This window comes from Podarcis cretensis (assembly GCF_951804945.1).
Source record: "Podarcis cretensis genome assembly, chromosome: 6".
Taxonomy (NCBI): Eukaryota; Metazoa; Chordata; class Lepidosauria; order Squamata; family Lacertidae; genus Podarcis; species Podarcis cretensis.
Genome location: NC_137175.1, coordinates 15,303,643 through 15,317,718, shown reverse-complemented (window position 1 = coordinate 15,317,718; position 14,076 = coordinate 15,303,643). Strand labels below are relative to the sequence as shown.

The following is a 14,076-nucleotide window of genomic DNA, read 5'->3' as shown; positions in this document are numbered from 1 at the left end:
TTTCTACTGATAAAACTAAATTATTATTATTATTATTATTTAAATGCAGCCTCAGCTTGGAAAAAGTTTTGCAGTTTGAACTGATGTAGCTTAAAAGCTAATAGCCAAAACAGAGGCACCTGGGGAATGTGGAGCTCCTGAGGAATGCACTGTGCTCTGCTTATATACTTGTAAACAAATCAGAGACACCATGGATTGGATCTACATTTAGAGGAGACCTACAGCAAGCCACAGATCTACTCTAAGAACGGATGTCCAATGCCCTCTCACCCAATGCAAGTACAGTAATTTTTCATGTTGTTTTTTGGGACCAAAATACTTCCTAAGGGCTGTATCCAAGCAAGTTCAACTGAGAGTAGATCCACTCAAATTAATGTACCCAAGCAAGTCATGCCCATTAATTTTAAATGGTTCTACTCCTGAGTAGAACTAACATTGGTGACAACCATCAGTAGCTCAAAAACAGCAATAAAATTAAACATTACCAATCCAGTCATTAAAACCACGAGCACATTATACATGTTTGAAAGCAGTACAAAAACAAAAACAGCCTAGATCGTAATTACATTCAAGCTATGCATCATCTGCTACCATTACGCTAACAGTGAAAGAAGTTTAAGACCATACCAACCACGAAAGAAAGATTGCAGAAAGAAACATAAGTGAAAGGGAACCAAATGAAGCTTAATAAGAAGGGAGCCACCATTAAAAAGGCCCTTGTTCCCGCCGGCCCAGTCATACCTACTGCAGATGCACAAGGCAGATCTCTGAGGCCAGTCTTAGGTATTTCAGCACCGACCCTAGAACTACTCACTGTGAACAGTATGCATATAGAGTGGGAGGAATGTCCAGGTGGTCTGAGAAAATCCAAAAAGACGTTTCAAGAAAACCCTGCAAACAGTTGAGTTTTTCAATCATAACTTTAATGTGATCACTGCAATTCGACCACAGCTTCAGAGAGGAAAAGAAAGTCTCGGGTGATCTGTGCTTAGGACTTTAGTCAATCTGAAACCGTTATTTGAGGCAGGGTTGTGACATGTATACATTTGATGCAATAACGCAAATCAGGAATATTTCTTTTGTTCAAAAGAAAATAAATACTTCATCTGCATGTGTGTGCAAAAGCACACACACACACACACACACACACACACATATTCCAGGAATGAGATTAATTTACTTGAAGAAGAAAAACCCACACACTTTGTCATAAATTGTTAATTTTTGAGAAGGCTTCGCTTTTTAAAAAAATGAATGCAAAGACCCAAATAGAGGGTTTTCCCCTTCCTTTTTCAAAATCTGAGTGTTGCGTTTCCAAGACATAATATATTCGTGTTAAACAAAGCAAGAAGGTGAAAACAAGCAATCCAAAGTATTGTAAAATTTATTGTTTTAAGTATTGCAGCTTTTAAAGAATAGAATGACATATCATTGCCACCATCGGTTACTGTTACACAAGAAGCGTTTTACAACGGAGTTGTGGAAATTGGCATCAGAGTACATATTCATACTAAAACAGCAAAATATAGATAAGTACTGCATTGCATGTGCTGTCTATAGTTTACATAAGTTTTTTTTTATCTGAAGAAAAAAAAAATTCAGGATACAGGACTGCCTATAACAAACTCCAAAGCCAAAAGCAATCCAACTGGAAATTGAAGAAAATATTAAAATACAATGAAATGTGACTATAAGGCAGGCAAATTAGGACTTTTAATGTAGTCCTTCATGAGCTTCTATATTACAGCAAAAAATTGAAAAAAGCAGTTTATGGAAATTTTTGTTTTTTCCTCTCCAACCCCTTTTGTTTTGTGTAGTACACGGGAGAAGTATAGGTCTATATATATATCTGAGTGCCACACAGATCATACAAGAGAATACAAATTAAGTCTGTTCTTGGCTAGTATGTTTATGCTACAATTCTGGCTTCTTTAATTCAAGAGAGAAAAAAGGGTGGTTTTTTTTTCTTTCCGTTAGACATAGCATTTAGTGCAATTTTGAAGAGAGATTCAGATGTACTAAAAAGAAAGAACAATGTTCTCAGAACAATATTGATTTTTTTTAATTATTTTTACCTATGACCATCCTTAGTCTTAAGTGAATTGTGGATCAGATTTCTAAACCCAACGCTTACAAGAGTTGAAAGCAAGAATCATGAAAAAGAAACTGGACTACCTAAGAACCACTTGCAACCTGCCATTATTATTTTCAAATACGAATTCATACCTCAGTACATAATATTTTGGTGGAACTGGTTTTTAAGAATTCTTTGTTCTACTGTAAAAGTACAGCACAAAAAAAACCCCTCCAGATCTACTGGCTCTTCACACTTCTAGCAGTTAGAAAGGAGTTTGTCAACTATAAGTGTTGCCTTGTTTTCTCCCCATAATTTTTGTTTTTTTAAGGTCTTTTCTGGGGCTTGTATCTTCACTCATTTAGTCAGGTGCAAAAACGTAGCTTTCATCAATGAAGGTCTGTCCTTCCATCTATTTTTTTATCAATGAAGGTCCGTCACTCTGTTTTTATGAAGGCCCACAGATCTCCCTTTGAGTTATGGGGGCAAGAATGGAATTATGATTAATACTGACTACATACAATCCGCTGTGCACAAGTGTGTCATCAATGCTAGCAAGATTCCTAGCAGAATTTCTGTAAAACTGGCAAATGGTAAAGCCAGGTTTGCCATTCAGAAACCATCTAAGAACTTGGCTCGTTTAAACAGCCAGCGTGACAGCGTACACATGTTGCAAAACTATTAGTGGGGGGTAATTATTATAAGGGGGACGACATATTTCTCACTGCAAACACTTAAGCAAGTGTGAACAAGCTACCTGAGAAACCCCAATGGCGGAATGACTCCTTGATTAGTCCAGGCTAGCATCTGAGTTCCTACTGGCACAATTCACTTAAGGTTGCCACTTTTTCCTGCTGGAGGGGCTCCTAGGTCTGTAACAACTTCACGTCTGGCAGAAGCTCAACAAGCACACCTTTCTCCTGGGATGGAAGTGCTATCAGGGGGAAAAACGTTTGCTTGCGGGTCTTTCTGCCTTCCACCCAGGCTGAAAAGGCACAGGAGCCCTGGTAAGTAAAAGGTGGCAACATTAGATCAAAGTTGATGAGTTGTCAACATCATTGATGTATCTGAATGCCTGGAGGCTTGGGATAAGGGAGTTCTCCCAGTGGCTCCTGCTTAGACCAATACTATCTTTGATAACTACAACTGGCCATTCAACAAGTTGATTAGCAAAGCTTAAGAAGGATGATGGCATTAAACACACACACACACACACACACACAAACACACACACACACACACACACACACACGGCTATTTTGGTCAGGCAGAGACTCTGGTGGAAAGAGGGATGGGAGTGGACAACAGAAGTGTTATGTTGTGAGTTAAGAAAGGCAGGGAAGAGGGTGGAGCATTGTGGGAAAGCCTCTCTGTTTGTGGATGCACGTCAGCCTTTTGTTAAAAGCAGAGGAGCAAAGCCAGGAACAAAGTTGGCAGCCCAGTGCCAGCTCTAGCGCTTTTGTTGGTTTGTTTTGGTGGGGCGGAACAGAGGATTGGGGGCAGTGGGCCTCCCCCAACAGGGGTCTCCTCCTCACCAATGTCACTGCTGACCCTGTTTGTCTTCTTCCTTTGGGACCGGACCACCCGGCCGCTCGGAGGCAAGGCTAGTGGGGCAGCTGCAACTCATCCCTACTGCTCCTACATGGACATGGTCAGGTGTAGGACAGTTACATGGCAAGGAGTAACAGCAGCAACAGCCAAGCAGCTGAAGGTGGGGGTCATTCACCCAAAAGCTATTGAGGTAAGCATTTTTTTTGTTTTTGTTTTGTTATCTCTCTCTCTCTTTTTTCTTTCTGTAGCAAACACACTAGTTAAGACCATAGAACGGAGAAGAAAAAATAATGACGACGACCAACAAACAATTAAAAGACAAGAGAACGTTACTAGTCACTCGTTTTGGCTCAAGAGGGCGGCAGATATATATATATTTCGGTTTCGTCTTTTGGTTGGTATTCTCGGTTTGCAATATCCACCACAGTTTTAATACCTACTGGAGTAGGATATGTGCATACAATGTATTTCAAGTTACCTCACAAACAGTCCCAAGAAAAGAGGCGGCAGAAGACGACAGGAAGGGAGCACCTTAAGCAGCTAGGCACATCAGACTGGGTATATAGGGGGCGTCACGGGTACAAGTTCAAAGAAGTGGTACCCCCACCTTTTCAGAAAAAACAAGTAACTAGGGAAACCAGGGATCTAAAAAAGGGAAAAGTGACCAAACCCTGGAAGTTTCCTGATTGGATTCCTCCCCGCCCCCCTTTTCTAATTTATTTCTTCAGAAAGGGAGGTTTACTGTTTTCTTTTTAATAAGGCACTAAATAGACATGTTACATAAAGGAAAGATACTTTTTTTTCTTTTTTAAAAAAGAACTTCTATAAATTCATATACTTTGTACCTTTCGTAGGAAGCAATATTTATTCCTTTTAGTTCACTTAAAAAAAAAAAGGTAAATCGCAGGTGTCGTAAAGCTATCGTCAAGGAGCTATGGGTGGGAAAGGCAGGTTACAATGCTGTAAATAATAATAATAATAATAATAATAATAATAATAAAGGTCCAGGAACCTATCGCTAGGCAAAAACAAAAAAAAGCACAAAAAATCCTTAAAAATGGTGAAAACTTCAAGTTCATCTCTTAGTTGTCTCTATTGTCCTTTTTAAAATATATATAAATAGTGTTGCAAATGGTCAGAACTTTAAAAACTGTTCTCTGGTTGGCTGCAGGATTGCTGTTTCCTCCCCCCCTTCTTTTTTCTTCTTCAAGTAATAGAAAAGTCGCATAAAAACAAGAGTTATTGCCTTTATATCTTTCATTTATGTTACCTTACTAGTTAGCATCTGGCAGAAAGCAAAATTACACCTCCTTGTAAAAAATAAAATAAAAAAATGGTCACTTGGTACAGTTCCCTCTTCTAACCATTCCCTATTACTCCAACATGGAGCTCTTGCATCCCCCCAGCTTGGTGGAACTGTGTAGGCGTGAAGGTTGCCAACTTTTCAACTAGCCATTGCAGCTGTGCCTTTATCAGCAGCTAAGAACACGAGACCAAAAGAGCAGAACTAGTTCCACCTCGTCCAGCTTCCCAAAGTGACCAAATTAGATGCCTCCAAGAATCCCACAAATAGGATGTGAAGGCATCAACTGATATTTAGTAGTGTACTGCATGTCGTGCCTAATAGCCACTGCTAAACCTGTCCTCCGTGGTCTGTGCAGACATGACATGCACACACCAGCAGGCGATCATGTTTGTGTCTCCGTAGAGTTTGGGGGCGGGGAGGAAAGCTCCACTTGCTAATTTCTCACCATCGTGCTACTGTTAAAGACAGAAGAACAGGCCAGGCTGGTTTGTTTCCGTAGAGTTGGCAACCTTTGCAGCAACAGATTAAAATCTACGCACAAGATAGGAAAAAAGCGTTCCGTTCCCTTAGACATGCATCTATTTCTTCCTCTTTCTCTCCATAATTTACATCTCTCACTCTCACTCTCTCGCACAGTCAACGTACAAATTCACCATGAAGGTTAAAGCAACTGATCAGGTCTTTTTTTTTATACAATATAAAAAAATGTAAACAATAGCGTTGTAAGACAAAATGCTTTATGAAACAAGAGAACGAGACAACACTCGAAAAGAAAAGATAATGATGACATGAGCTGTTTCAAAGGAGGGTTAGCGAGCGGAACCTCGACACAGAAGGATGTTGCAATGGTTAGGTTTTGAGCAAAGGCCAACTTTCAGAAGAGGTAAAGGTTTTGCTTCTCAAGCATTAAGCACAACTCTTTAGCCTTTAATACATCACAGGAGTCAACATGTTTCCATCTACATTTGTCCACGACCCACTCCCAGCCCCTCCCCAAATCAGAACCAATTTATCTAGAATAAATAAAACACAGTTAATGACCAGAGGAAGCTGAGCAAGGCCTGCCAAAATGGTTGCCCTCATCTTTCAGTCTGCAGGTGGGGCACATGGATGGATTGAATCCCAAGACCAGGGGTCAGCAAACTTTTCCAGCAGGGAGGCAGTCCACTGTCCCTCAGACCTGGGGGGGGGGCAGACTATTTTTTTTTTGTGGGGAATGAACGAATTCCCCTGTCCCACAAATAACTCAGTTGCCTTTTTGATAAAAAGCACACATTCTATTCATGTAAAAACACGCTGATTCCTGGACCGTCCGCGGACTGGATTTAGAAGGCGATTGGGCCAGATCCGGCCCCCGGGCCTTAGTTTGCCTACCCATGGTTGAGGAAACCAGCTGAGAGGTTTTATATGCTTGGCTTACCACATAGCTGGGGAGTGGCATTTGGCTTGGGGCGAGTGGGTAGTTCTGCAGGCCCCAAAAACTGGGAGCAAAGGAAGACAAGACTCTTGCAATGTTAATACTTGTGTAAACAGAAGGGGTGTCAATGGACCCATATTCTTGCCCCGACAGAGCAAACTGCACCTGTTCGGCCCTTCTCTTCATTTACACAAGTATTAAGTGCACAGGGACCTTATCCTTTCCCATCTGGTCAACCTTCTTTTAAGAGTTTATTCAAAAACTTTATGGAAAATGGAGCTGTCCCAAACCAGGTTTGTACAGAAACATCCATAAGGCAGGTTTGTGGGATCTCCCTGCTTTTATTGCCTTAACTGACAAAAGAGAGCCAGATTGGTTTGGGAGGCGGGGGAAATAACCCCAACAATTAGAAGTCATCACCTGATCATTCAAAAGAAGGCATTTTAACGACCACTTATGCTTTTATAGTCATCCTGAAGTTAGTGAGACGGTAGCAGCAGCAGAAGGGGCCGTTTAAACTGCTCTCTCAAGGTCTTGGCTTTGCAAAGCTCTGTTTAAAGAAGACGATGTCTGTGCTCTTCTTAGCTTTGCTCAAAGCAGGGGTTCCCCACCCATTTAAATTTCAGCCATAGTTCTGCATTTTGCCGGCAGGGTCTGTACAATATGCATAGCTATCTCCATATCAATGAGAGCCAGACAAGTCTTGTACCAGGGCAACTGTGAAATCATGCAGTGAGGCTCTTTGTTGGGGCAAGCTCCAAACTTTGCTTTTTAAAATATATATATATTTGTCATGCTTCCAATAACCATAAATGGCCAAACAAATGCACAGTCAATATTTTATTTGTTGATTTTTGTTTAAAGTCTTTATTTCCAAGGGAATGTACAAGAGTGGAATCTTGTGGTGACTTAACATCCCTGGGAACAGACACCTGAGTGCAAAAAAGAAGGGAAACTGCGTCCAATTTTGAAAGGTGTATACACGAATGTATAAATGACCTCTTTCCTTTTTAAGTCGAAATCATACCATACCAGAAAAGAAAGGGTAGTTTATACACATGCATTAAACACTCTTCAGAACGGATACAGTTCCGTGTAAATTTTGCAGTCAGGTATCTTGAGGGCACCTGTAGTCAGGCGCCATAGATGTGATGATCAGGTTTGAGACATGGTCAAGTGACTATGGAGAGCAAAAATAGGAAAGTAGGAAAATGTACAAGATGCAGTCTTCACATGATGTTCCTTACTGGTCTGTGGCTTTAGTTTTACAGGCATTCGCTCCCTCAATTTCTCTTTTTTAGTCCTTACTTCCGCTGCAACCCTATACACATTTACCTGGGAGTAAGTCCCATTCAACTCAGTGGAGCTTACTTCTGAGTAGAAGCATACAGAATTGCCCTGTTATAAACATGTTTCCCTTAACAGTTTTGTGGTAGATGTGATAAGAGGCTTTAGACCAACACAAGCACTGACACATTTATATTAAAAAATAGTGCAAAATTTCAACATTTATATAAATAACTCTAAACCCCTGCTTTTTTTGTTTGTTTTTTTGTTTCGCTTTTTTTTACAATGTAATACATGCTCTTTTGAGTTGCCTCACAAAAATTGCCATTTTTTTTAATTCTAGTTCAGAAAAAAACACAACAAAAACTTTTCTTCTTCTTTCCCCCCTCATCAATAGTCTCTTCTAATATAAAAATACCTGCTTCCCCAACACACATACAGTTTCTCTTATTTTTTTTAATATATATTTATATTTATATTTATATATATATATATTGCAGATCTTTAAACAAATGTTTTTGTGCAAATATTTTTGTCTTTTAAAGTTAAGTGAAATAAACAACAACAACAAAAATATTGTAGCGCCGACACACGCAGCTCAACTAGAAACAAAAAAGGGGGCCGGGGGAGGCGCAAAAGGTGGCAGGTGGGGTGCGGGGGGGGGCAGAGAAAAAGGATTGGGTATTTTTCTTAAAAAAACAAAACAGAACACATAACCCCCCCCCAAAAAAAAAACAACCTTTCTAGACAGAACTCAACAAAGAAATGTTTTGCAAGCTTGGTTGGCTTGTGCATTGAGACCAAACATAAACATGTAAATATTTATATGGAGACAGGCGTTGCATTTCATACACAGCGCCTCCGCCTCTCGATATCTCCCCCCCCCCCGACCCCCCACCCCACCCCGGTTAACAAGTGCAGAGTGTTTAATATCATTCTCTTTCTCTCGCTCTTTTTTAAAAGGGGTGCCCTTTCTGCTTCTCTTTCTCTTTGTTCCACACTGTTGTGCTCTCAAGGCTGCCGAACTGCGACGAAGGGTGGAGCCTGCCCCCTTCCAGTATGGCGGTCACCCCGCCGCTGTTCTGTTGGTGCTGGTAAAAGGTCGAGCCGGGGAAGTGACCGATCACCTCGCTGTACGTGGGGGGCGGCCCTTCCATCCGGCCGCTGCTCCCGTAGCAGGTGGCGCTGATGCCAGAGTTGCTGCTGGGGGGCCGGGGTCCCCCGTAAACCGAGCTGTCTATCAGGTCGCTGTCAAAGATGGTTCGGTTGGGAGGCGCCCGGACAGACTCCCTGTTGAGTTCCATTTGCTGCTCCGGGTCTCGGAGCTGCAGTGTGCACGGCCCCTGGTAAGGCGGGGGCTCCTCCCCGTCCGACAGAGAGATGGTGGGTGGCAAGTCGATCTCGTGCTGCATGTAAGGGTACGTCGGCTGGAATCTGTTGAAGCGGTCCCTCTGCAAGAAGGACGGGACGGCAAGCCGGTCCGTAGGCCTCGGCGTGTAGACTTGCTGCTGGAGACAAGAAGGGAGACGGGCGTAAGCGGCGCGTTCCGTGTGCGAGCCCACGAAATCTGGCCTCTGCTAAGTTTCGACTGTGTGTCGGGCACAGGCTGGGTGAAGAGGAGTAGTGGGAAGCCCCAGAGGGGGAAAGCTCAGAGCCAGGGGGTTGGTGGTAGGACAATGAGGAGAGATCAGAGGGAGAGGATTGGGAGGAGGGGCTGGGTGCTGAAGGGGCAACAGGGTTTAGTGAGCAGGGAGAGCCAGTGACAGGCAGCAGTTCAGACTCCGAGGCTAAAGCAGAGGAGGCAGATAAAGAGGCTGCTGCAGAACCCAAGGACTCCCTCTCCTACTGGTCTCAAAGAACATCATGGGGAACAAGAAGGGCAGAACAGAGACCAGAGGTGCACAGACACAGTTTAAGGCTTCTTGGGAAACATCTGGGAAATGTGGAGCCTTAGAAAGGGTAGAAGGGGGGGGGACCTTCAGTCTTGGCAACTGCAAGAAAGTGGTGTTGGGAATTAGGGTTGCTGAGCAGTGCTCTAGGGTTGTTGTACAGTGGTACCTCGGGTTACAGATGCTTCAGGTTACAGTACAGTGGTACCTCGGGTTACAGACGCTTTAGGTTACAGTGTCCACTAACCCAGAAATAGTACCTCGGGTTAAGAACTTTGCTTCAGGATGAGAACAGAAATCGCAGGCTGGTGACACTGTGGCAGCGGGAGGCCCCATTAGCTAAAGTGGTACCTCAGGTTAAGAACAGCTTCAGGTTAAGAACGGACCTCCAGAATGAATTAAATTCTTAACCCGAGGTACCACTGTATGCAGTTTCCTTGCATAAAGAGCAGACTTCACTGGCAACTGTGCCTCTGACTCCAGCCCTGACACCATGCTACTTACCTCTGTTACTCCATTTCCCGACACTGTGCTTTCTGAAGGCCACAAGCTTCCTTCCTAAAATGGGGAAGAACAGGAAAAGGTTGGATAATTCCTACTGAGAAATGCTGCTCCCCCACCCTGCCCAAACTTATTAGCGATTGCTAGTAACAACGGCAACTTCCAAAGAGCCTAGCAGTTTCGTATGATCTGAAGGAGCGTCCCCACCCCCATCGTTCAGCCTGGGGGCCAGCTCTGAGGGCCTTCTGGAGGATCCCTCATTAGAATCACAGAATCGTGGAGTTGGAAGGGACCCTGAGGATCATCCAGTCCAACCCCCCGCAATACAGGAATATGCAGCTGTCCCGTACGGGGATCAAACCTGCAACCTTATCAGCACCACCCTCTACCCAACTGAGCTATCCTGGAAAAGTGAAACTACAGGGAACCAGGCAAAAGGCCTTTTCGGTAGCTGCACCTGCCCTGTGGAACGCCCTCCCAGCAGATGTCAAAGAGTTAAACAACTATATAACTTCTCACAGACATCTGAAGGCAGCCTGTTTCAGGAAGCTTGGATGGGTGGGGTATAAGAAATATGGGAAGTCATAGAAATATAAGAATGAAAATTTATGATGTACTTAAGGATGTATTATGTAAACATTTAATAATAAGAATAAGGGGAAAAAATCATCATTATTACAAAAAAATATATAGCACAATTGCTACCTGCTGGCTCACAAGCTGCTCACAATCTAACAGGCATGATACAAAAGGAAAAAGACTGAGGAGGGAAGAAGAAAACAGCTGCTTCTTCAGTAGTCAGTTGACAGGGCAAGGTTGGTTTCCCCTTTGCCGTATGCTTCTCCCCTATTTCATTCTCACAACATCCCTGTGAGGTAGGTTAGGCTGAGAGTGGGTGTTCTTCTTGAGAGACAGGAGGCACAGCCTTTCCAGTAGCAGGCAGCAAAACCAGGGTGCAAGTGTCAAGAGTTTAAAATGCATCTTGTACATTATGTCAGTGATGTTTACAACAGCCTTGGGAGGCAAGTGCAGTCTGAGAACCTCCTATTAAATAATATGGTCTTCGTACTGGGGGAAGTACCGTAGTTCACTAGAAGAGCACACTGTTTTGTTCCATCCATCCTTAGGATCGCCAGATAGGGCTGCAAAAGGATCATGACGAAAAACTGAAAATCTGCTGCAAGCATATAGGCATTACAGAGCTACGTGAACCAGCAGCAGGCAGTATCTTAAGTAGCAGGAGTTTGCATGGGGAAGAGAAGTTGAGAGAACCATAGCTTGTCTGGTGACACCTCTAAATTATTGGCTGAACCATCTATTCCAATTTCGCCTTGCTTTGGCTTGCTGTCCCTTGAAATGCCAGCAGCCAAAAAGAAATCAGATTGGGGAGGGATGCCTGCTTGGAAGCAGAGGCCATGGAATACTATCAAATTCAGCTTAAAGGTGATGGGAAAGTTGCCCAGAAATCCCAATGCAATCTTTATTTTCACAAAAATCCTTTTTGGCAGAGGGCAGGGGGGATGCAAGCATGGGTTAAACAGAAGAAGTGAAATTCAAAGGAAGTGGCTCAAGAACCTTCGGTCTTTAGTGTGACCGGAGCATGGCCTACTATAGTCAGATCCATCGCTCTGCACACGTTTGCTTCTGGCTGCACCAACCATTACCATGCAGCCTGCAAGGGATTGCTGCCCCAGGGATTGCAGCCCTTGAGCTGAAAAGGGGCTCCTCAACCCGCGGGGTTAACAAATCCACTCTGCGTCGTCGCATTTTTGTTCCCAGATCTGCAGACAAGGTATGCTGCAACCAGAAGAGGAGGCCAAAAGTGATTTATAGGGAAATGAGATGTTGCTCCAGATGCTTCCCCCTTCCTTCTGTTTTCATAGGAAATCTTGTCTCAAAAATGTCACACATAAGATATGAGGCTACTCTGGAGTGAAAGATAACCAATGCTGGTTTCATATGGAATATTAATTGACTTGAACCATTTGGGTGATGTAACTAATAATCCGGCCGTATTTCAGGAGGCTGCTGTGTGTAGCTAGGGAACTTGTTGAGTACCCCTGCATCTTACGGTCTACTTTTAAGTCAAAAAGCACAAAAACCACAAGAAAGAAAAATTAGAGACACACATATAAATGCATCTCCAGATGGTAGCAACAGAGATAAAATCAAAAGGGCATTGTTAAGATTCCAGAGAAATGTTATTCTGTTGTGTTCTTTCTCTCTTGCTCGCTTCCTTGGTAAGGTTTCATTTAAAGAACAAACAACCATGGCAGAATTATAGATCCACATTTTTTTAAAAAAACCTTATGGTGAGATTTCCCAGTTTAAAAAAAAAAAAAAAAAGATGGCGCAAACGCCAACCCACCTAGATTGCAACTTCCCTTGCCAGGAGCAGCAGTTGCATAAGGAAACTTGGAATTAAGGCTTTACAAAGCACTTAATATGCATTTCCAGCAGCGCTTCCGAAGACAGGTTAGTGCTGTTATCTCCACAAGTGAGTTCCATGGCAGAGACAAGAGCTGAAATGGGGACTTCCTGGTTCCTCGCTGGGTCTCTAAAGTCGCAGGTCTATTGAGAGCAAATTCTGCTGAAGCCAGTGGGGGATTGCTTCTGAGTAAGTAGCCACACTCCATGTAATTTGCATAGAATGGTTAGGTCGGAGATGGGGGACCTGTTGACCACAGTCCCTGGCTGGGGTCTTTGGGTGAGATGGGAGTTGAGGCCAGAAACATTTTGGGAGGTCAGAGGTTCCCCACTCTTATATAGTAGTAGTAACTGCAGGACATCTTCGGGAGAAGAAAAGGTTAAGGAGCAGGCCCTTACACTAATCTGGAGTGCAGCCCCTAAGACGGGTGGATGGTGCCTTGTACACCTCCTTCCAACTCCTGCAGCCAAGCTGGTGCCAAACGTCTTGCTCTGCTTCCTGTTGGACCACATCAATGAGGCCAAGAGAGGAGTCTTGTCTGAGCAGCCCAGGACCTCCATACACACTGCCCAGGCTTGCGCCCCCCCGAGAGGTCACTTTGGTGCTGCTAACACAGCAAAAGCAATGAGGGAGGAGCAAGTTACTGGTCTTTGCAGCCACGGCAGGTGCTGGGATTCTCCAGCAATTTGACTTGTCCCCCGGGAGGTGCACTTCGTTGTCTCTCGAGATAAACCGATGCTAACAACTGTGGTTTTATGGTTGCATCTTTTAATGCTCAAGGATTAGCTTGCCCTAAGAAGTGGCCACAAGCCCTGGACTTTCACCAGCCTTTCAACGGCAACACTTAATTTTCACACAAGATGGGAGGATGAGACCTGTTGCTCAGAAGGGGGCAAGGAATTGCTGCAAACAGCCGCTTGCAGCAGTCGTCCTTAATCTTTGCAAACAGATTTCATCCGCATATGCCATTGCAGGAACCCACTAATTTATTTATTTTTTTACGCTATATTTGTATGGTGGTTGAGCTGCTGTGGTGGCCCACTTTAGGTCAGGCTGTGTCCCAGCAGCAGATCCCAAACCACCAGTTGAGGACAAATGCGTTAGAGCAGCATCTGTGTGCTATGCGCAAGGGCAGCGCTGCACACATGGGATTCCACTTGGCTTAGAGGTCTGCTTGATAACAGTTTACAACACTGGGCAGAGGAGCGAATCACTCCGAGACATACAAATGCTTATTTTTTCATCATCCCATAGGGCATATTTACTAAGTGGTGAGTGTATCATCACCTTATGCTCACTGGTTTATATTTAATTTAGCAGTGGGCAATGTCATTGCATTATGCCATCTGCTGCTCCAAAGTCTTCAGGCTGATGTCTGAACACTACTGCGGGGAAAGAGGTGGATGGAGGCAAGCTGTCCTGCAGCCCCAAAGCCGATGCTTTGAAGCATCTACTCCCATCACTCTTAAAATAATCATATGCCTTCCACCCTACATTGTTTTTATTCTGGACAAACGGATCCAGATTAAAATGTCCAGAGCCAGCCTTAAACTCTTCACAGATGAAAAGCAAAAGGTCAGCAGAATGCCTCTTCATTTATTAATGGATTTTTAGTCTCGTCTA

The 14,076-nt window shown here is 43.6% G+C and overlaps 1 protein-coding gene across 6 annotated transcripts in view; it reads right to left on the bottom strand.

The window, feature by feature from the left end:
• Window positions 1-1,366: 1,366 nt before the first annotated feature.
• Window positions 1,367-14,076, bottom strand: part of PMEPA1 (prostate transmembrane protein, androgen induced 1) — an 87,489-nt gene continuing 74,779 nt past the window's right edge. For 5 of the 6 annotated variants that reach the window (XM_079979926.1, XM_079979923.1, XM_079979928.1 and 2 more), the window contains exons 3-4: window positions 10,029-10,082; window positions 1,367-9,143 (exon numbers count right to left, since the gene is read on the bottom strand). In XM_079979926.1, the coding sequence (XP_079836052.1) occupies window positions 8,592-9,143; window positions 10,029-10,082 (606 nt within the window). In that variant the 3' untranslated portion in view covers window positions 1,367-8,591. The remainder of the gene's footprint in view (window positions 9,144-10,028; window positions 10,083-14,076) is intronic. The other variant, XM_079979924.1, reaches the window with a different exon arrangement.